The 21439-nt window shown below is 42.7% G+C and overlaps 1 protein-coding gene across 2 annotated transcripts in view; it reads left to right on the top strand.

The window, feature by feature from the left end:
• LOC115157524 (signal peptide peptidase-like 2B) overlaps positions 1–21439 on the top strand; it is a 35462-nt gene that overhangs the window by 626 nt on the left and 13397 nt on the right. For both annotated transcript variants that reach the window (XR_003868469.1, XM_029705858.1), the window contains exons 2-8: positions 5–121; positions 323–505; positions 1766–1855; positions 4200–4339; positions 11015–11157; positions 12828–12924; positions 13532–13648. Coding sequence is in view for 1 of the 2 variants with exons in the window: in XM_029705858.1 (XP_029561718.1) it covers positions 5–121; positions 323–505; positions 1766–1855; positions 4200–4339; positions 11015–11157; positions 12828–12924; positions 13532–13648 (887 nt within the window). In the remaining variant the exon portion in view is untranslated. The remainder of the gene's footprint in view (positions 1–4; positions 122–322; positions 506–1765; positions 1856–4199; positions 4340–11014; positions 11158–12827; positions 12925–13531; positions 13649–21439) is intronic.

Below are 21439 nucleotides of genomic sequence, written 5' to 3' on the forward strand. Positions count from 1 at the left end.
CCAGGTTGTGGGGGAATATGGGATGGCCCATTTCAGTGACAAAGGCCAGGGCAAAGGAAAGGATTACTGCATCTTCTTCAACTCCCAGTGGGCTCGTCTACCTCGGGACCTCAACAAAGCAGTAAGTGGAGTAAACGGCTGTCATTGTCACTTCTCGAGAGATGTAGTAGTATTTGTGTGTTTGTGTGCTCTCTGGCCGATACTCTTGAAATACGGCTGCCCTGACAAGTTCATCAGAATGCTCATGTGTGGTGTGTGTGCGCGTGATGAAACGTTCAGAGAGGACCCATTATTAACCAATCCTCCTTTATGCCTCCTCTAGTCTCGTCTGGAGATCTATGACCTGACACCGTCAGTCCTGTGTTTCCCATCAGACGTCCCCGAAGGGGGCTTCCCTAATCGTATCCCCATGGTGATGCGGGGGAACTGCACCTTCTACGAGAAGGTCCGCCTGGCCCAGCTCAATGGAGCTAAAGGCCTGCTCATCGTCAGCAAAGACAGACTGGTAAGAGTCAACCCATATAATTCATATCAAAGACAACTTGACTCTTACCAGCCTATGTCCTATCATAGTAGCCTGGTGGTCCCAGACCTGTCTATGTACTTTAGCCATCTCTCCTGCTCCCTCTTATCTTCACTAGTGCTGTTGTAAAAGGCTTGGAAGGAAAGAAGGAGAATAAGAGCATTGGAACACACCTGTTGTAAACAGGTTATATACACTGAGTGTAGAAAACAATAAGGACACCTGTTCTTTCCATGACATAGACTGACCAGGTGAATCCAGGTGAAAGCTATGATCCCTTATTGATGTTACTTGTTAAATCCACTTCAATCAGTGTAGATGAAGGGGATGAGACAGGATAAAATTGATTTTTAAGCCTTGAGACAATTGAGACATGGATTGTGTATGTGTGCCATTCAGAGGGTGAATAGGCAAGACAAAATATTTCAGTGTCTTTGAATGGGGTATGGTAGTAGCTGCCAGGCGCACCAGTTTGTGTCTAGAACGGCAACACTGCTGGGTTTTTAACGCGCAACAGTTTCCCGTGTGTATCATGAATGGTCCACCACCCAAAGGACATCCAGCCAACTTGAGACAACAATAGGAAGCATTGGAGTCAACATGGGCCAGCATCCCTGTGAAACGCTTTCGACACCTTATAAGAGTCCATGCCCCAACGAATTGAGGCTGTTCTGGGCACAGGAGGTTGGTGGCACCTTAATTGGGGAGGACGGGCTCGTGGTAATGGCTGGAGCAGAATGAGTGAAATGGTATCAAAGACATGGTTTCCATGTGTTTGATTCCATTTGCTCTATTCCAGCCATTATGATGAGCCGTCCTCCCCTCAGCAGCCTCCACTGGTTCTGAGGGCAAACTCAATATTAGGAAGGTGTTCCTAATGTTTGGTATACACAGTGTAGGTCATCGTGTATAGGATCTTAATTTGAGCCAGTTTGCTACAACAGGAAAATAATCCTGCATCAACAGGAAATGTGAATTATTATGTGGATTATAATTTATGGACATTTTTGTAGGGATTAATAAATGTTTTATAAAGGAAAATCAAGTCTGAAACTTCAGAAGCGTTTTTAAACCTCAAATGTTTTACATTTCCTGTATTGTAGGAAAGTTCTCCTGCAACAGGGTGATCAAATTAAGATTCTACAGCTGTAGTATATAAATAATAGATTGAATATAGATTTTCTAAATACTTTCTGTACAGTCAGAGTTTGGCAATTTTAATTTCTGTTTTTCCTATCACAGACCCCACCGGCAGGAAACAAGAGTCAGTATGAGGAGATTGACATCCCTGTGGCACTGCTTAGCTACACTGACATGCTGGACATTAGGAAGGTGAGAGCAGAGGAGAAATCAACATCTTATAAAATTCCGGTAACTTTCCCCAAATTCCCAGCTTTTCCTGAAATCCCCGGTTAGAAGATTATCGGGAACAAATAATGAATAAGCAGGAATTCCAGAATCTTCCAAGAGAATTTCTGGACTACCTGGGAGTTTGGAAAACGTTACTGGAATTTTGCAACCCTTACAACTAGAGGTCGACCGATTATGATTTTTCAACGCCGATACCGATTATTGGAGGGCCAAAAAAGCCGATACCGATTAATCGGCCGGTTTATTTTTATTTTTTTTGTAATAATGACAATTACAACAATACTGAATGAACACTTATTTTAACTTAATATAATACATCAATAAAATCAATTTAGCCTCAAATAAATAAGGAAACATGTTCAATTTGGTTTAAATAATGCCAAACAAAGTGTTGGAGAAGAAAGTAAAAGTGCAATATGTGCCATGTAAGAAAGCTAATGTTTAAGTGCCTTGCTCAAAACATGGGAACATATGAAAGCTGGTGGTTCCTTTTAACATGAGTCTTCAATATTCCAAGGTAAGAAGTTTTAGGTTGAAGTTATTATAGGAATTATAGGACTATTTCTCTCTATACGATTTGTATTTCATATACCTTTGACTATTGGATGTTCTTATAAGCACTTTAGTATTGCCAGTGTAACAGTATAGCTTCCGTCCCTCTCCTCGCTCCTACCTGGGCTCGAACCAGGAACACATCGACAACAGCCACCCTCGAAGCAGCGTTACCCATGCAGAGGAAGGGAAACAACTACTCCAAGTCTCAGAGCGAGTGACGTTTGAAACGCTATTAGCGTGCACCCGGCTAACTAGCTAGCCATTTCACATCGGTTACACCAGCCTAATCTTGGGAGTTGAAGGGGTGGGTATAATTTGTGGAACGTTCCAACAGGAATCTGTTCCAAAAAACGTAAAGTAAAAGGTTGCCAACCAACAACGCATACAAAGTAGCAACGCATACAAACCTAGCTAACTAGCTGCCGAATAGGCATCAACTCACCACGTAGCTTATTCTTAATGTTTGTCCATAGGCAAACAGACATGTGAGGACAGACATTTTTCGGAATAAACGTGATGATACCCGGTATCTTATTCTGCCGCTATACAACTTTGTATGCGTTGTTTTTTGGAAACCTTGTTATTTACAAAGTTTTTGGAATAGATTCCTGTTGGAACGTTCCACAAATTATACCCACCCAGGTTGAAGTCATAAACAGCGCAATGCTTGAAGCACAGCGAAGGGCTGTTTGAATGAATGCTTACGAGCCTGCTGCTGGCTTACCACCGCTCAGTCAGACTGCTCTATAAACACACAGAAATACGAGCCTTAGGTCATTAATATGGTCGAATCCGGAAACTATCATCTCGAAAACAAAAGTTTTTTTCTTTCAGTGACATACAGAACCGTTCCGTATTTTATCTTACGGGTGGCTAAGTCTAAATATTCCTGTTAGGCATTGATGTTTATTGTTAGGTACATTGGTGCAACGACAGTACTTTTTTCGCAAATGCGCTTGTTATATCAACACCCGTTTGTCGAAGTAGGCTGTGATTCAATGAAAATTAACAGGCACCGCATCGATTATATGCAACGCAGGACACGTTAGATAAACTAGTAATATCATCAACCATGTGTAGTTAACTAGTGATTATGTTAAGATTGATCATTTTTATAAGTCTAATGCTAGCTAGCAACTTACCTTTGCTTCTTGCTGCCCTCGCGTAACAGCTAGTCAGCCTGTTAATCCTTGTGGAGTGCAATGTAAGGCAGGTGGTTAGAGCGTTGGACTGGTAACCGAAGGTTGCAAAAACGAATCCCCCCTGAACAAGGCAGTTAACCCCCGTTTCTAGGCCGTCATTGTAAATAAGAATGTGTTCTTAATCTGACTTGCCTAGTTAAATAAAGGTGTAAAAACAAAATAATAAGAATTAAAAAAAAAAAATCAGCGGCAAATCGGTGGCCAAAAATACCGATTACCGATTGTTATGAAAACGTGAAATCGGCCCTAATTAATCGGCCATTCCGATTAATCGGTCGACCTCTACTTACAACCACACTGTTCAGTAGGACACGCGATACGCTGTGGAACATTCAGAACTATATCATATAGAACAGAGATGCCTCTCTAAGTGTAGTGTAAGTATTGAGGCTATAGGAATCATGTCAGCATCTCTATTCGTGACATTTATATCTGCCACCCTCATGAAACGAGGCCCTGTTCAAACAAACTTGATGTTTGTATCATTACTAACAAAGATCAATTAATTAGTCAATTTACCAAAATGCTGTGTTTCCTGTCCCCTGCAGATGTTTGGGCAGGGCAGAGAGGTGGCCATGTACGCGCCCAAGGAGCCCGTCCTGGACTACAACATGGTCATCATCTTCCTCATGGCTGTCGGGACGGTGGCCATCGGAGGGTACTGGGCCGGCAGCAAGGACATCAAGAAGTAAGTCTAGTGGTGGTGGTGGTAGTAGTAGTGGTGGTGGTGGTGGTAGTAGTTGTAGTAGTACTGGTGGTGGTAGTAGTAGTGGGGGTAGTAGTAGTAGTAGTACTAGTGGTAGTAGTAGTACTAGTGGTGGTGGTAGTAGTAGTAGTAGTGGTGGTGGTAGTAGTAGTGGTGGTAGTAGTAGTGGTACTAGTGGTGGTTGTAGTAGTGGTGGTGGTGGTAGTAGTGGTGGTGGTAGTAGGGATGGTGGTGGTAGTAGTAGTGGTGGTGGTAGTAGGGATGGTGGTGGTGGTAGTAGGGATGGTGGTGGTGGTAGTAGTAGTGGTGGTGGTAGTGGTGGTGGTGGTAGTAGTAGTGGTGGTAGTAGTGGTAGTACTAGTAGTGGTGGTAGTAGTTGTACTAGAAGTGGTGGTAGTTGTGGTAGTAGTAGTACTAGTAGTAGTGGTGGTAGTAGTGGTGGTGGTGATAGTAGTAGTGGTGGTAGTAGTAGTAGTATCAAATCAAATCAAATGTATTTATATAGCCCTTCTTACATCAGCTGATATCACAAATTGCTGTACAGAAACCTAGCCTAAAACCCCAAACAGCAAGCAATGCAGGTGTAGAAGCACAGTGGCTAGGAAAAACTCCCTAGAAAGGCCAAAACCTAGGAAGAAACCTAGAGAGGAACCAGGCTATGAGGGGTGGCCAGTCCTCTTCTGGCTGTGTCAGGTGGAGATTATAACAGCACATGGCCTAGATGTTCAAATGTTCATAAATGACCAGCATTGTCAAATAATAATAATCATAGTAGTTGTCGAGGGTGCAACAAGTCAGTAACACAAGAGTAAGTGTCAGTTGGCTTTTTCATAGCCGATCTTTGAGAGTATCTCTACCGCTCCTGCTGTCTCTAGAGAGTTGAAAACAGCAGGTCTGGGACAGGTAGCACGTCAGGTGAACAGGTCAGGGTTCCATAGCTGCAGGCAGAACAGTTGGAACTGGAGCAGCAGCACGGCCAGGTGAACTGGGGACAGCAAGGAGTCATCAAGCCAGGTAGTCCTGAGGCATGGTCCTAGGGCTCAGGTCCTCCGAGAGAGAGAAAGAAAGAAAGAGAAAGAGAGAATTAGAGAGCGCATATTTAAATTCACACAGGACACCGGAAAAGACAAGAGAAATCCTCCAGATGTGACAGACTGACCCTAGCCCCCCGACACATAAACTACTGCAGCATAAATACTGGAGGCTGAGACAGGAGGGGTCAGGAGACACTGTGGCCCCATCCGATGAAACCCCCGGACAGGGCCAAACAGGTAGGATATAACCCCACCCACTTTGCCAAAGCACAGCCTCCACACCACTGGAGGGATGTCTCCAACCACCAACATACCATCCCGGGACAAGGCCGAGTATAGCCCACAAAGATCTCCGCCACGGCACAGCCCAAGGGGGGGCGCCAACCCAGACAGGAAGACCACGTCAGTGACTCAACCCACTCAAGTGACGCACCCCTCCCAGGGACGGCATGGAAGAACACCAGTAAGCCAGTGACTCAGCCCCCGTAATAGGGGTAGAGGCAGAGAATCCCAGTGGAAAGAGGGGAAACCGGCCAGGCAGAGACAGCAAGGGCGGTAGTAGTAGTAGTAGTGGTGGTAGTAGTAGTACTAGTAGTGGTGGTAGTAGTAGTACTAGTAGTGGTGGTAGTAGTAGTGGTGGTGGTAGTAGTAGTAGTACTAGTAGTGGTGGTAGTAGTAGTAGTACTAGTAGTAGTGGTGGTGGTGGTAGTAGTGGTTGTAGTAGTGGTAGTAGTCGTAGTGGTGGTAGTAGTAGTACTTGTAGTGGTGATCGTGGTAGTAGTAGTGGTGGTGGTAGTAGTAGTACTACTAGTAGTGGTGGTAGTAGTAGTACTAGTGGTAGTGGTGGTAGTAGTAGTACTAGTGGTAGTGGTGGTAGTAGTAGTACTAGTAGTGGTGGTGGTGATAGTAGTAGCAGCAAGGACTTCAAGAGGTAAGTCTGGTAGTAGTGGTGGTAGTAGTCGTAAGGACATCAAGAAGTCTGACAGACAATAAAAAGTTGTCCCTCACAAAAGGAGACCTGACTTTTTGTTTTGTTTGTAGGACAGAGGTAGACACAAAAGATGGAGAGAGTTTGCTGAAATGGCAGGGGCCAGATTCGAATCCACGCTGCAGTGGTATATGTGATCCGGAGGCAACGGCTTAGACAGCTAGACAACCATAGGCCACTCCAACAGACATTTGTGGATAGCAGCGTGATCTGAGACTACAATGAAAGCTAGTGTGGGAGGGGGAGTCTTGCAAGGCCACATAGTAGTGGCTTAATTTAGACCGTGGGTTAAATAATCACGGGTTATCATCTCTGGGGAAATGAGAGTGTTTTGGGCAGGGTAGAGAGAGCAGGGCTAGAGTGAAGTTGCCTCTAGTCTAGATACTGAGCAGAGGTCAGTTCGGCGGGCGCTGAACAAAATGAACCAAAGTGTTGGTCAGTGTTTCCCAGTGGTCCCTAAATCATGTTACATTAAATATGTTTCTCTTACTGTAGCTTTGATGTAGTGAAAATATTCATGCTTCGCCTAATTCCTCTCTGATTTAGAATATACCGTACCATTGCACAAACAACATGCCGATCTAGGCCGACAACAGCACTGGTATCAGGCTGTATTAGCGAGCTAGCTACGTTTGCTCTGAATAAGTACATTTAGCTAGCCAGCTAACTAGCGATTAGCATTAGCTAACACAATTTATTTTAGCCACAACTTGCTAAGAAAAGAAACTCACAGTAAGATACACAAACTAATAGTGTAATTATTGAACACTTGTGGATTTATATTAAGATGCAAAGTGGAAAGCAGCATCGTTGTCACCAACATGCAGACTGTCACTGCAAGTAGTTGTTGTTACTTTTGATAGCCAATAACCACGTTTCCATCCACAGTTTTTAAGCCTGTAAAGTCATACCGTATAAATAAAAAAATCACGACAACTGTGATGAAAACAAGAAGTTTCGGCACAATTGAATAAATGCCGACCGATCATTTGTTTGTACGACGCGGTGGGATCTTTTTGTGTCTGTAAAATTAATTATGTGAGAAATGGCGAAATGGCGGTGGAAACGCCTTGATGCGCAAATATTTATATAATAACCATCATATCAAAGTAAACTTAGTCACGCGATGATATGGTGTATGGTCCTTCCACTACGACTTTGGAAACCATGCAGTTTATTAGGCTACAGATTAAAATAATTTATGATGAATTTACAAGGTGATGAAAGTGCACAGTGATCTTAATGCTCCTTTCCAATAAATATAAAGGATCTGAGTGATATGATGATTGATGCTTGATTGCCATTTGACAAATACAAATATTCTTGCTCTTATCCATAAAAGTCTCATTTATATATACTAGCCTACCCGCATTGTATCTTTGAGCGTTTGGCTAGAGAGGAAGTGTCCAGACCAGAGTAGACACATGGACTATTTAACACAACTGTTTTTGTGATAAAACTATCGGTAGAGTTGAACATTTGATGTAAACACATTTTTTATTCGGTACCTGAAAAGTTAAGTGAAAAAGTACATTTTGTGTGCTTTACGTCAGGGGTTCCCAAACCTTTTCACTCAGGCCCTCCTTCCAGCATCGCGCGCCATGTCGATTTCTATGGGCACAAGCACTGTTCATTACTTAAACTGTTCACACCCCTATTGTTGGTGGAGAGAACATTTTGCAAGTTTTAAAGCTTATTTCCAGCAATTCTACACATTTTGCCATGTCTAATATGTGATATTTGAGTGACAAAGAAATTACAACAATATGTATGGGCTAAAAAACGTTAGCTGACATGGTCTAGTTGATCTGGACCTTTCTGACAAGTTATAAATATCTCTCTAAGGTCTACAATGACTGACATGACAAGAGGAACTAAGGATGCACTACCCAATGAAAAAAACAAAAAAACAATTGCACCTTGTGCCGTCTACTATTACAACTTTCAAGAGTAAATTGGGTAGTGCCTCATCAGCCCCCGCGCCCCGCCTGCCAACCCCTCGCACCCCACAGTTTGAGAATAACTACACTACGTCATCACACACTGATTTTTATCCACGACAAGTCTGTTTGGTGGAGAAACACCACGGGTGGGAAAATATGCAGATATTAGAATATTCGCCACAAAATCTGTCGCCAATTGGATGGAAACCTAGCTACTGAGGTATAAAGGACTGTTGTAGTGCAGAAACTGCTCTCTTTGAGTGACGGGGGGGGATTGGTGTGAGTGGAAGAGAGAGGGAGAGCGATGACACATAGCGAATGGAGAGCGATGACACATAGCGAATGGAGAGCGATGACACATAGCGAATGGAGAGCGATGACACATAGCGAATGGAGAGCGATGACACATAGCGAATGGAGAGCGATGACACATAGCGAATGGAGAGCGATGACACATAGCGAATGGAGAGCGATGACACATAGCGAATGGAGTAAACCATAAAAACTGACATTATTAAACACGGCGGAGAAGCGTAACACATTTAACAAACCAAACATTGAAATACCGTTATACTAGGTCAATAAAAAAATCCAAACCGGTCCGTGCATCAACCACCCCCCCACCCCCCCTTACCCTCCCACTGTCAGTAACAGACCTCTCTACATCCTGAAGCAACTTGTCTTCACCGTTCATCCTACAGTTAAAGCCTCTCCAGGATTTGGGGAGGGTATTACAGCTGATCTTAGATCTTCTACCTGGAGGGGGCTCTAGCTTTAGGATGAAGGGTGAAGACCAGTTGCCTCAGGATTAGAGGTCGACTGATTATGATTTTTCAACGCCGATACCGATTATTGGAGGACCCAAAAAAGCCGATGCCGATTAATCGGACGTTTTTTATATATATAATTTATTTATTTGTAATAATGACAATTACAACAACACTGAATGAACACTTATTTTAACTTAATATAATACATCAATAAAATCAATTTAGCCTCAAATAAATAATGAAACATGTTCTATTTGGTTTAAATAATGCAAAAACAAAGTGTTGGAGAAGAAAGTAAAAGTGCAATATGTGCCATGTAAGAAAGCTAACGTTTAAGTGCCTTGCTCAGAACATGAGAGCATATGAAAGCTGGTGGTTCCTTTTAACATGAGTCTTCAATATTCCCAGGTAAGAAATTTTAGGTTGTAGTTATTATAGGAATTATAGGACTATTTCTCTCTATACGATTTGTATTTCATATACCTTTGACTATTGGATGTTCTTATAGGCACTTTAGTATTGGCAGTGTAACAGAAAAGCTTCCGTCCCGCTCCTCCCTGGGCTTGAACCAGGAACACATCGACAACAGCCACCCTCGAAGCAGCGTTACCCATGCAGAGCAAGGGGAACAACTACTCCAAGTCTCAGAGCGAGTGACGTTTGAAACGCTATTAGCGCGCACCCCGCTAACTAGCTAGCCATTTCACATCGGTTACACCAGCCTAATCTTGGGAGTTGACAGGCTTGAAGTCATAAACAGCGTAATGCTTGAAGCATTGCGAAGAACTGCTGGCAAAACGCACAAAAGTGCTGTTTGAATGAATGCTTACGAGCCTGCTGGTGCCTACCACCACTCAGTCAGACTGCTCTATCAAATCATAGACTTAATTATAATATAATAAACAGACAGAAATATGAGCCTTAGGTCATTAATATGGTCGAATCCGGAAACTATCATCTCGAAAACAAAACGTTTTTTCTTTCAGTGAAATACGGAACCGTTCCATATTTTGTCTAACGGGTGGCATCCCTAAGTCTAAATATTCTTGTTACATTGCACAACCTTCAATGTTATGTCATAATTACGTAAAATTCTGGCAAATTAGTTCGCAACGAGCCAGGCGGCCCAAACTGTTGCATATACCCTGACTCTGCGTGCAATGAACGCAAGAGAAGTGACACAATTTCACCTGGTTAATATTGCCTGCTAACCTGGATTTCTTTTAGCTAAATATGCAGGTTTAAAAATATATACTTGTGTATTGATTTTAAGAAAGACATTGATGTTTATGGTTAGGTACACGTTGGAGCAATGACAGTCCTTTTTCGCGAATGCGCACCGCATCGATTATATGCAACGCAGGACAGGCTAGATAAACTAGTAATATCATCAACCATGTGTAGTTAACTAGTGATTATGATTGATTCATTGATTGTTTTTTATAAGATAAGTTTAATGCTAGCTAGCAACTTACCTTGGCTTCTTACTGCATTCGCGTAACAGGCAGGCTCCTCGTGGAGTGCAATGTAAAGCAGGTGGTTAGAGTGTTGGACTAGTTAACCGTAAGGTTGCAAGATTGAATCACCGAGCTGACAAGGTAAAAATCTGTCGTTCTTCCCCTGAACAAGGCAGTTAACCCACCGTTCCTAGGCCATCATTGAAAATAAGAATGTGTTCTTAACTGACGTGCCTAGTTAAATAAAGGTGTACATTTTTTAAATTTTTTAAGAAATAGGCAAATCGGTGTCCAAAAATACCGATTGCCGATTGTTATGAAACCTTGAAATCAGCCCTAATTAATCAGCCATTCCGATTAATCGGTCGACCTCTACTCAGGATGGGGAGGGGTCTGTTACTGACGATAGTCCCCAGGGGCGTCCCTCCTCCCTCACGTGTCCATGTGGTGTCCCACTGTCTGCAGGCGTTACCTGAAGCACAAGCGTGATGACAGCGTGGAGAAGCAGGACGAGGAGACTGTGGACGTGACGCCCATCATGATCTCTGTGTTTGTTGTCATGTGCTGCTCCATGCTGGTGCTGCTCTACTTCTTCTACGACCACCTGGGTACGACCTGGATATATACCTGTTTCTACCTGTCTATACCTGTCTCTTAATCTAGTTTATGACCACCTGTATATACACCTGTACCCATCTCTACCTGTCACTACCTGTCTCTACCTGTCTCTTAATCTAGTCTATGACCACCTGTATATACATCTGTACCCATCTCTACCTGTCTATACCTGTCTATACCTGTCTCTTAATCTAGTCTATGACCACCGGTATATACACCTGTACCCATCGCTACCTGTCACTACCTGTCACTACCTGTCTCTACCTGTCTCTACTTGTCTCTTAATCTAGTCTATGACCACCTGGATATACACCTGTATCCATCTCTACCTGTCTATACCTGTCTATACCTGTCTCTTAATCTAGTCTATGACCACCGGTATATACACCTGTACCCATCGCTACCTGTCACTACCTGTCACTACCTGTCACTACCTGTCTCTACCTGTCTCTACCTGTCTCTTAATCTAGTCTATGACCACCTGGATATACACCTGTATCCATCTCTACCTGTCTATAACTGTCTCTTAATCTAGTCTATGACCACCTGGATATACACCTGTACCCATCTCTATCTGTCACTAACTGTCTCTTAATCTAGTCTATGACCGCCTGGATATACACCTGTATCCATTTCTACCTGTCTCTACCTGTCTCTTAATTTAGTCTATGACCACCTGTATATACACCTGTACCCATCTCTACCTGTCTCTACCTGTCTCTTAATCTAGTCTATGACCACCTGGATATACACCTGTACCCATCTCTACCTGTCACTACCTGTCTATAACTGTCTCTTAATCTAGTCTATGACCACCTGGATATACACCTGTACCCATCTCCACCTGTCACTACCTGTCTATAACTGTCTCTTAATCTAGTCTATGACCACCTGGATATACACCTGTACCCATCTCCACCTGTCTCTACCTGTCTATAACTGTCTCTTAATCTAGTCTATGACCACCTGGATATACACCTGTACCCATCTCTACCTGTCACTACCTGTCTATAACTGTCTCTTAATCTAGTCTATGACCACCTGGATATACACCTGTACCCATCTCCACCTGTCACTACCTGTCTATAACTGTCTCTTAATCTAGTCTATGACCACCTGGATATACACCTGTACCCATCTCCACCTGTCTCTACCTGTCTATAACTGTCTCTTAATCTAGTCTATGACCACCTGGATATACACCTGTACCCACTACCTGTCTCTTTACCTTTCTCTGCATCTTCTTGTAGCTACCTATTGGCTTCTCACTCTTTACCCATCTCTCCACCTTAAACTGTCTCTCCACCTTAAACTGTCTCTCCGCCTTTACTTGTCTCTCTGCCTTTACTTGTCTCTCTGCCTTTACCTGTCTCTCCGCCTTTACTTGTCTCTCTGCCTTCACCTGTCTCTCCGCCTTTACTTGTCTCTCTGCCTTTACCTGTCTCTCTGCCTTTACCTGTCTCTCTGCCTTTACCGGTCTCTCTGCCTTTACCGGTCTCTCTGCCTTCACTTGTCTCTCTGCCTTCACTTGTCTCTCCACTTTAACCTGTCTCTCCACTTTAACTTGTCTCTCTGACTTTCTCGCTGGTCTACACTCACTTATCTCTGTCTGTGTAGTGTCTATGATCATTGTTGTATTCTATCCTCTCTGTCTGTGTAGTTTATATGATCATTGGGATATTCTGCCTGGCCTCGTCTGTTGGCCTGTACAGCTGTCTCTGGCCCTTTGTTAGGAGACTCCCCTTCGGGAAGTGCAGGTGAGAGACTTACCATCAACCTAACAAATATCTGTTCATAATCACCAGGAAGTAGTCCACAATCAAGCTAACAAAGATCTGTTCATAATCACCAGGAAGTAGTCCACAATCAAGCTAACAAAGATCTGTTCATAATCACCAGGAAGTAGTCCACAATCAACCTAACAAAGATCTGTTTATAATCACCAGGAAGTAGTCCACAATCAAGCTAACAAAGATCTGTTCATAATCACCAGGAAGTAGTCCACAATCAAGCTAACAAAGATCTGTTCATAATCACCAGGAAGTAGTCCACAATCAACCTAACAAAGATCTGTTCATAATCACCAGGAAGTAGTCCACAATCAAGCTAACAAAGATCTGTTTATAATCACCAGGAAGTAGTCCACAATCAACCTAAAAATGATCTGTTCATAATCACCAGGAAGTAGTCCACCATCAACCTAACAAAAACACAAATCACAAGAGGATTACACAATCAGCCCCAAAAAATAAAACAAATTGAATCAACGCAAATAGTTGACTCTTCTCCATCTATTGTTGTGTTTAAAAAAAAAAAAAATTGTATAAACTTTTTCCAACTTCTTCCTGGTGTGTGTGTATGCAGGATCCCAGAGAACAACTTGCCTTACTGCCACAAGAGGCCTCAGGTCCGCATGCTGCTGCTGTCAGCCTTCTGCATCGGAGTCAGCGTCACCTGGGGCGTGTTCCGCAACGAAGACCAGTGAGTATTAGGGTGGCAAAATTCCGGAATATTCGGAAAGTAACTTCTACAAAATTCCCAGGTTTTCCATAAATCCCGGTTAGAGGATTCCCGGATTTCCTGCTTATTCCTTCCTGATTCCTGGAATCTTCCAACAGTCTTACTGGTTGTCTACGCTAGAGATATGAGTAATGTTGCCTGAGACCTGAAGACTGGCTTGAGCCTTTAGCTCCCAGATCTAATGAATGCTTAGGCATCAGGCTTCAGCTCTGTAGCTAACATAGTCTTCCTGAGGCTTTTTATTTTTGTCTTAGGTGGTAGATCAGCTTTAATATTCCAGATAGATTGTTGCCTCCATCAATGTAATTGTCTGCATAATTTTCAATCCCCCATATATTTTTTTTTTATGTATACATACATACATACATACATACATACATATCTTTTTAAAGTATATTTTCCTTCATCATTTTCAACTAACCCTACCACCGGTCCCCTAATGGGAGTAAACTAATGAACAACAACATTAAACTGAGATATGACTGAAGAGTTTATCAGGGGGATTTCTCCAAAAATAGACAGGTCTTTTCCTTTCCAAGGTAGCAAGATCTTATCTATTTTTGCTAACTTTCTATACAAATTTATTGGAGTGAGATCATTTCTTTCTTTCGGGACATGTATGTCCACATCACCGTCAGACCATTTTATTGGTAAACTACACGGTAATGTAAAAGTTGTATTTTTTTATGATCCAATATGTAATATAGTAAACTTATAATAATATCCGACAATACTTTTTTATTATATGCGCTATGCATTTTGCTAGAATTTTTGCATCACAACGCTGAAGTTTAAGAGGCCTCCAATTTTTTTAATGGACTGGATCTTTATATTTACCACATGGATCCTGTTTCAGTAATAATGAAATCAGACCTTCTTGTTGAGTGTCTGATAATCTACCATTTATATAGGAGTGGTTAAAACATGCTAATAATGGTCCTCTGAATATATCAAAAAAGGTTTGGTATACAGTACCAGTCAAAAGTTTGGACACACCTACTCATTCAAGGGTTTTCTTTATTTTTACTATTTTCTACATTGTAGAATAATAGTGAAGACATCAAAACTATAAAATAACACATGGAATCATGTAGTAACCAACAAAGTGCTAAACAAATGAAAATATATTTTATATTTGAGATTCTTCAAAGTAGCCACCTTGATGACAGCTTTGCACACTCTTGGCATTCTCTCAACCAGCTTCACCTTGAAGGAGTTCCCACATATACTGAGCACTCGTTGGCTGCTTTTCCTTCACTCTGAGGTCCAACTCATCCCAAACCATATCAATTTGGTTGAGGTTGGGGGATTGTGGAGGCCAGGTCATCTGATGCAGCACTCCATCACTCTCCTTCTTGGCAAAATAGCCTTTACACAGCCTGGAGGTGTGTTGGGTCATTGTCCTGTTGAAAAACAAATGATAGTCACACTAAGCGCAAACCAGATGGGATGGTGTATCGCTGCACAATGCTGTGGTAGCCATGCTGGTTAAGTGTGCCTTGAATTCTAAATAAATCACTAACCAGAAACCATGGATGGATGGCGGCATTCGCGCAAAACTGAAAGCGTGATCCACCGCATTTAACCATGGAAAGAGGTCTGGGAATATGACTGAATATAAAGAATGTAGTTATTCCCTCCATAAGGCACTCAAACAAGCAAAATGCCAGTACAGGGACAAGGTGGAGTCGTAATTCAATGGCTCAGACACGAGACATATGTGGCAGGGTCTACAGGAAATCACAGACAACAAAAATAAAACCAGCCACGTCACGGACACTGATGTCACGCTTCCAGACAAGCTAAACACCTTCTTTGCCCGCTTTGAGGATAACACAGTTCCACCATCGCGTCCCGCTAACAAGGACTGCGCCCCCTCTCTCCTTCTCCGTGGCTGACGTGAGTAAAACATTTAAACGTGTTAACCCTCGCAAGGCTGCTGGCCCAGATGCCATCCCTAGCCGTGTCCTCAGAGCATGCACAGACCAGCGGGCTGGTGTGTTTACGGACATATTCAATCGCTCCCTATCTCAGTCTGTTGTACCCACATGCTTCAAGATGGCTACCATTGTTCCTGTACCCAAGAAGGCAAAGATAACTGAACTAAATGACTACTGCTCCGTAGCACTCACTTCTGTCATCATGAAGTGCTTTGAGAGACTAGTCAAGGATCATATCACCTCCACCTTACCGGCCACTCTAGAAACACTTCAGTTTGCATACCGCTCCAACAGGTCCACAGATGACGCAATCGCCATCACACTGCCCTATCCCATCTGGACAAGAGGAATACCTATGTAAGAATGCAGATCAGCATGACTACAGCTCAGCATTCAACACCATAGTACCCTCCAAGCTCATCATCAAGCTGGAGGCCCTGGGTCTCAACCCTGCCCAATTGGGTCCTGGACTTTCTGATGGGCCGCCCCCAGGTGGTGAAGGTGGGAAACAACATCTCCACTTCACTGACCCTCAACACTGGGGCCCCACAAGGGTTCGTGCTCAGCCCCCTCCTGTACTCCCTGTTCACCCACGACTGCGTGGCCATGCACACCTCCAACTCAATCATCAAGTTTGCAGACAACACAACAGTAGTGGGCTTGATTACCAACAACAATGAGACCGCCTACTGGGAGGAGGTGAGGGCACTCGGAGTGCGGTGTCAGGAAAACAACCTCTCACTCAATGTCAACAAAACAAAGGAGATGATCGTGGACTTCAGGAAACAGCAGAGGGAGCACCCCCCTATCCACATCGAAGGGACAGCAGTGGAGAAGTGGAACGTTTTATGTTCCTTGGCGTACACATCACGGACAAACTGAAATTTTCCACCCACACAGACAGTGTGGTGAAGAAGGCGCAACAACGCCTCTTCAACCTCAGGAGGCAGAAAAAATTTGGCTTGTCACCCAAAACCCTGACAAACTTTTACAGATGCACAATCAAGAGCATCCTGTCGGGCTGTATCACATCCTGGTACGGCAACAGCTCCGCCCATAACCGGAAGGCTTTCCAGAGGGTAGTGAGGTCTGCACAACGCATCACCAGGGGCAAACTACCTGCCCTCCATGACACCTACACCACCTGATGTCACAGGAAGGCCAAAAAGATCATCAAGGACAACAACCACCCGAGCCACTGCCTGTTCACACCGCTATCATCCAGAAGGCGAGGTCAGTACAGGTGCATCAAAGCTGGGACCGAGACACTGAAACACAGCTTCTATCTCAAGGCCATCAGACTGCTAAACAGCCATGGCTAACTCAGAGAGGCTGCTGCCTACATTGAGACCCAATCACTGGACACTTTAGTAAATGGATCACTAGTCACTTTAAACAATGCCACTCTAAATAATGCCACTTTAATAATGTGTGCATATCTTACATTACTCATATCACATGTACACTACCGTTCAAAAGTTTGGGGTCACTTAGAATTGTCCTTGGTTTTGAAAGAAAAACACTTTTTTTTTGTCCATTAAAATAACATCAAATTGATCAGAAATACAGCGTAGACATTGTTAATGTTGTAAATGTCTATTGTAGCTGGAAACGGCAGATTTTTTAAAATGGAATATCTACATAGGCGTACAGAGGCCCATTATCAGCAACCATCACTCCTGTGTTCCAATGGCGCATTGTGTTTGCTAATCCAAGTTGATCATTTTAAAAGGCTAATTGATCAGAAAACCCTTTTGCAATTATGTTAGCACAGCTGAAAACTGTTGTTCTGATTAAAGAAGCAATAATACTGGCCTTCTTTAGACTAGTTGAGTATCTGGAGCATAAGCATTTGTGGGTTCGATTACAGGCTCAAAATGGCCAGAAGCAAAGACCTTTCTTCTGAAACTCATCAGTCTATTCTTGTTCTGAGAAATGAAGGTTATTCCATGCGAGAAATTGCCAAGAAACTGAAGATCTCGTACAACGCTGTGTACTACTCCTTTCACAAAACAGCGCAAACTGTCTCTAACCAGAATAGAAAGAGGAGTGGGAGGCCCCGGTGCACAACTGAGCAAGAGGACAAGTACATTAGTGTCTAGTTTGAGAAACAGACGCCTCACAAGTCCTCAACTGGCAGCTTCATTAAATAGTACCCACAAAACACCAGTCTCAACGTGAACAGTGAAGAGGAGAATCCGGGATGCTGGCCTTTTAGGCCTTCACGTGAGTCTTTCTGTACAGCTGTTGATTTTACATTATTAATATAAAACAAATCCACATACTTCGCTTCAGTTCGTGGAGATGGAGGAGACTGAAACAAAAACATGTGCTTAAAGTCCTTCACTTCCTCTTTCAAAATGTAATTTGGTGAATCATGGGTGAATTATTTTTAGTAGCATTTCTGTATTGAAGATTAAAAAAAGAATTGTCCTTGAAGCTCAGAGATAGGATTGTTTTGAGGCACAGATCTTAGATAGGGTACCATTTGAAGGTCCCCAAGAACACAGTGGCCTCCATCATTCTTAAATGGAAGAAGTTTGCACCACCAAAACTTCCTAGAGCTGTCCGCCCCGGCCAAACTGAGCAATTGAGTTCCTATGTGGAGATGGGAGAACCTTCCAGATGGACAACCATCTCTGCAGCACGCCACCAATCAGGCCTTTATGGTAGAGTGGCGAGACGGAAGCCACTCCTCAGCAAAAGGCACATAACAGCCCGCTTGGAGTTTGCCAAAAGGCACCTAAAGCACTTTCAGACCATGAGAAACAAGATTCTCTGATTTGATGAAACCACTATTGAACTCTTCGGCCTGAATGCCAAACGTCACGTCTGGAGAAAACCTGGCACCATCCCTGGCACCATCCCTACCTATCATGCTTTGGGATGTTTTTCAGCGGCAGGGACTGGGAGACTTGTCAGGATCGAGGGAAAGATGAACGGAGCAAAGTACAGAGAGATCCTTGATGAAAACCTGCTCCAGAGCGCTCAGGACCTCAGACTGGGGCGAAGGTTCACCTTCCAACAGGACAATGACCCTAAGCACACAGCCAAGACAACACAGGCGAGGCTTTGGGACTCTGAATGTCCTTGAGTGGCCCAGCCAGACTTGAACCTAATTTAACATCTCTGGAGAGACCTGAAAATAGCTGTGCAGCAACTCCGCTCATCCAACCTGACAGAGCTTGAGAGGATCTGCTGAGATGAATGTGAGAAACTCCCTAAATACAGGTGTTCCAAGCTTGTACCATCATACCCAAGAAGACTCGAGGCTGTAATCGCTGCCAAAGGTGCTTCAACAAAGTACTGATTAAGGGTCTGAATACCAATGCAAATGTAATATTTCATTAGTTATTTTTTTATACATTCCATTTTTTTTAAATACGTTTTAGAATAAGGCTGTAACGTATCAAAATGTGGAAAAAGTCAAGGGGTCTGAATACTTTCAGAATGCACTATATACGCCAATTATTTGATGGTCCAACCGCATTCTGTCCCCAATCAATTTTTTTTATTTAAAAAAAAACTTTTGGTGACAGAGAGAATGAAATAAGATTGAGCCTCCACTAGCTTGATTGAGCCTCCTCCATGTATATCTCACTAGGTCAGGATATTAAACCTCCACCATGTATATCTCACTAGGTCAGGATATTAAACCTCCTCCATGTATATCTCACTAGGTCAGGATATTAAACCTCCTCCATGTATATCTCACTAGGTCAGGGTATTAAACCTCCTCCATGTATATCTCACTAGGTCAGGATATTAAACCTCCTCCATGTATATCTCACTAGGTCAGGATATTAAACCTCCTCCATGTATATCTCACTAGGTCAGGGTATTAAACCTCCTCCATGTATATCTCACTAGGTCAGGGTATTAAACCTCCTCCATGTATATCTCACTAGGTCAGGGTATTAAACCTCCTCCATGTATATCTCACTAGGTCAGGATATTAAACCTCCTCCATGTATATCTCACTAGGTCAGGATATTAAACCTCCTCCATGTATATCTCACTAGGTCAGGGTATTAAACCTCCTCCATGTATATCTCACTAGGTCAGGATATTAAACCTCCTCCATGTATATCTCACTAGGTCAGGATATTAAACCTCCATGTTATCTCACTAGGTCAGAATATTAAACCTCCTCCATGTATATCTCACTAGGTCAGGATATTAAACCTCCTCCATGTATATCTCACTAGGTCAGGATATTAAACCTCCATGTATATCTCACTAGGTCAGGGTATTAAACCTCCTCCATGTATATCTCACTAGGTCAGGATATTAAACCTCCTCCATGTATATCTCACTAGGTCAGGATATTAAACCTCCACCATGTATATCTCACTAGGTCAGGGTATTAAACCTCCTCCATGTATATCTCACTAGGTCAGGATATTAAACCTCCTCCATGTATATCTCACTAGGTCAGGATATTAAACCTCCTCCATGTATATCTCACTAGGTCAGGATATTAAACCTCCATGTTATCTCACTAGGTCAGGGTATTAAACCTCCATGTATATCTCACTAGGTCAGGGTATTAAACCTCCTCCATGTATATTTCACTAGGTCAGGATGTTAAACCTCCTCCATGTATATCTCACTAGGTCAGGATATTAAACCTCCACCATGTATATCTCACTAGGTCAGGATATTAAACCTCCTCCATGTATATCTCACTAGGTCAGGGTATTAAACCTCCTCCATGTATATCTCACTAGGTCAGGATGTTAAACCTCCACCATGTATATCTCACTAGGTCAGGATATTAAACCTCCTCCATGTATATCTCACTAGGTCAGGATATTAAACCTCCACCATGTATATCTCACTAGGTCAGGATATTAAACCTCCTCCATGTATATCTCACTAGGTCAGGATATTAAACCTCCTCCATGTATATCTCACTAGGTCAGGATATTAAACCTCCTCCATGTATATCTCACTAGGTCAGGATATTAAACCTCCATGTTATCTCACTAGGTCAGGGTATTAAACCTCCATGTATATCTCACTAGGTCAGGGTATTAAACCTCCATGTATATTTCACTAGGTCAGGATATTAAACCTCCTCCATGTATATCTCACTAGGTCAGGATATTAAACCTCCTCCATGTATATCTCACTAGGTCAGGATATTAAACCTCCTCCATGTATATCTCACTAGGTCAGGATATTAAACCTCCTCCATGTATATCTCACTAGGTCAGGATATTAAACCTCCTCCATGTATATCTCACTAGGTCAGGATATTAAACCTCCTCCATGTATATCTCACTAGGTCAGGATATTAAACCTCCTCCATGTATATCTCACTAGGTCAGGATATTAAACCTCCATATATCCACTAGTTCTAATATATCCATGACATTCATGATTTCCTTAAGTGCATGAGGTTGATAGGTTGTAGTGTGGTTTCCTTTACGATCCATAGAGATATTTAAAACCATATTATAATCTCCCACCATAATAATTTATTTTAATTTTATTTAACCTTTTATTTAACTAGGCAAGTCAGTTAAGAACAAATTCTTATTTACAATGATGGCCTACCAAAAGGCAAAAGGCCTCCTGCGGGGACGGAGGATTAAAAATACAACAAATGTAATAAAATATCAATATAGGACAAAACACATATCATGACAAGAGAGACAACACAACACTACATAAAGACAGACCTAAGACAACAACACAGCAAAGCAGCAACACATGACAACACAGCATGGTAGCAAAACCACATGGTAGCAACACAACATGGTAGCAGCATAAAACATTGTACAAACTTTATTGGGCACAGACAACA

This window comes from Salmo trutta, chromosome 21 (genome assembly GCF_901001165.1).
Source record: "Salmo trutta chromosome 21, fSalTru1.1, whole genome shotgun sequence".
NCBI lineage: Eukaryota > Metazoa > Chordata > Actinopteri > Salmoniformes > Salmonidae > Salmo > Salmo trutta.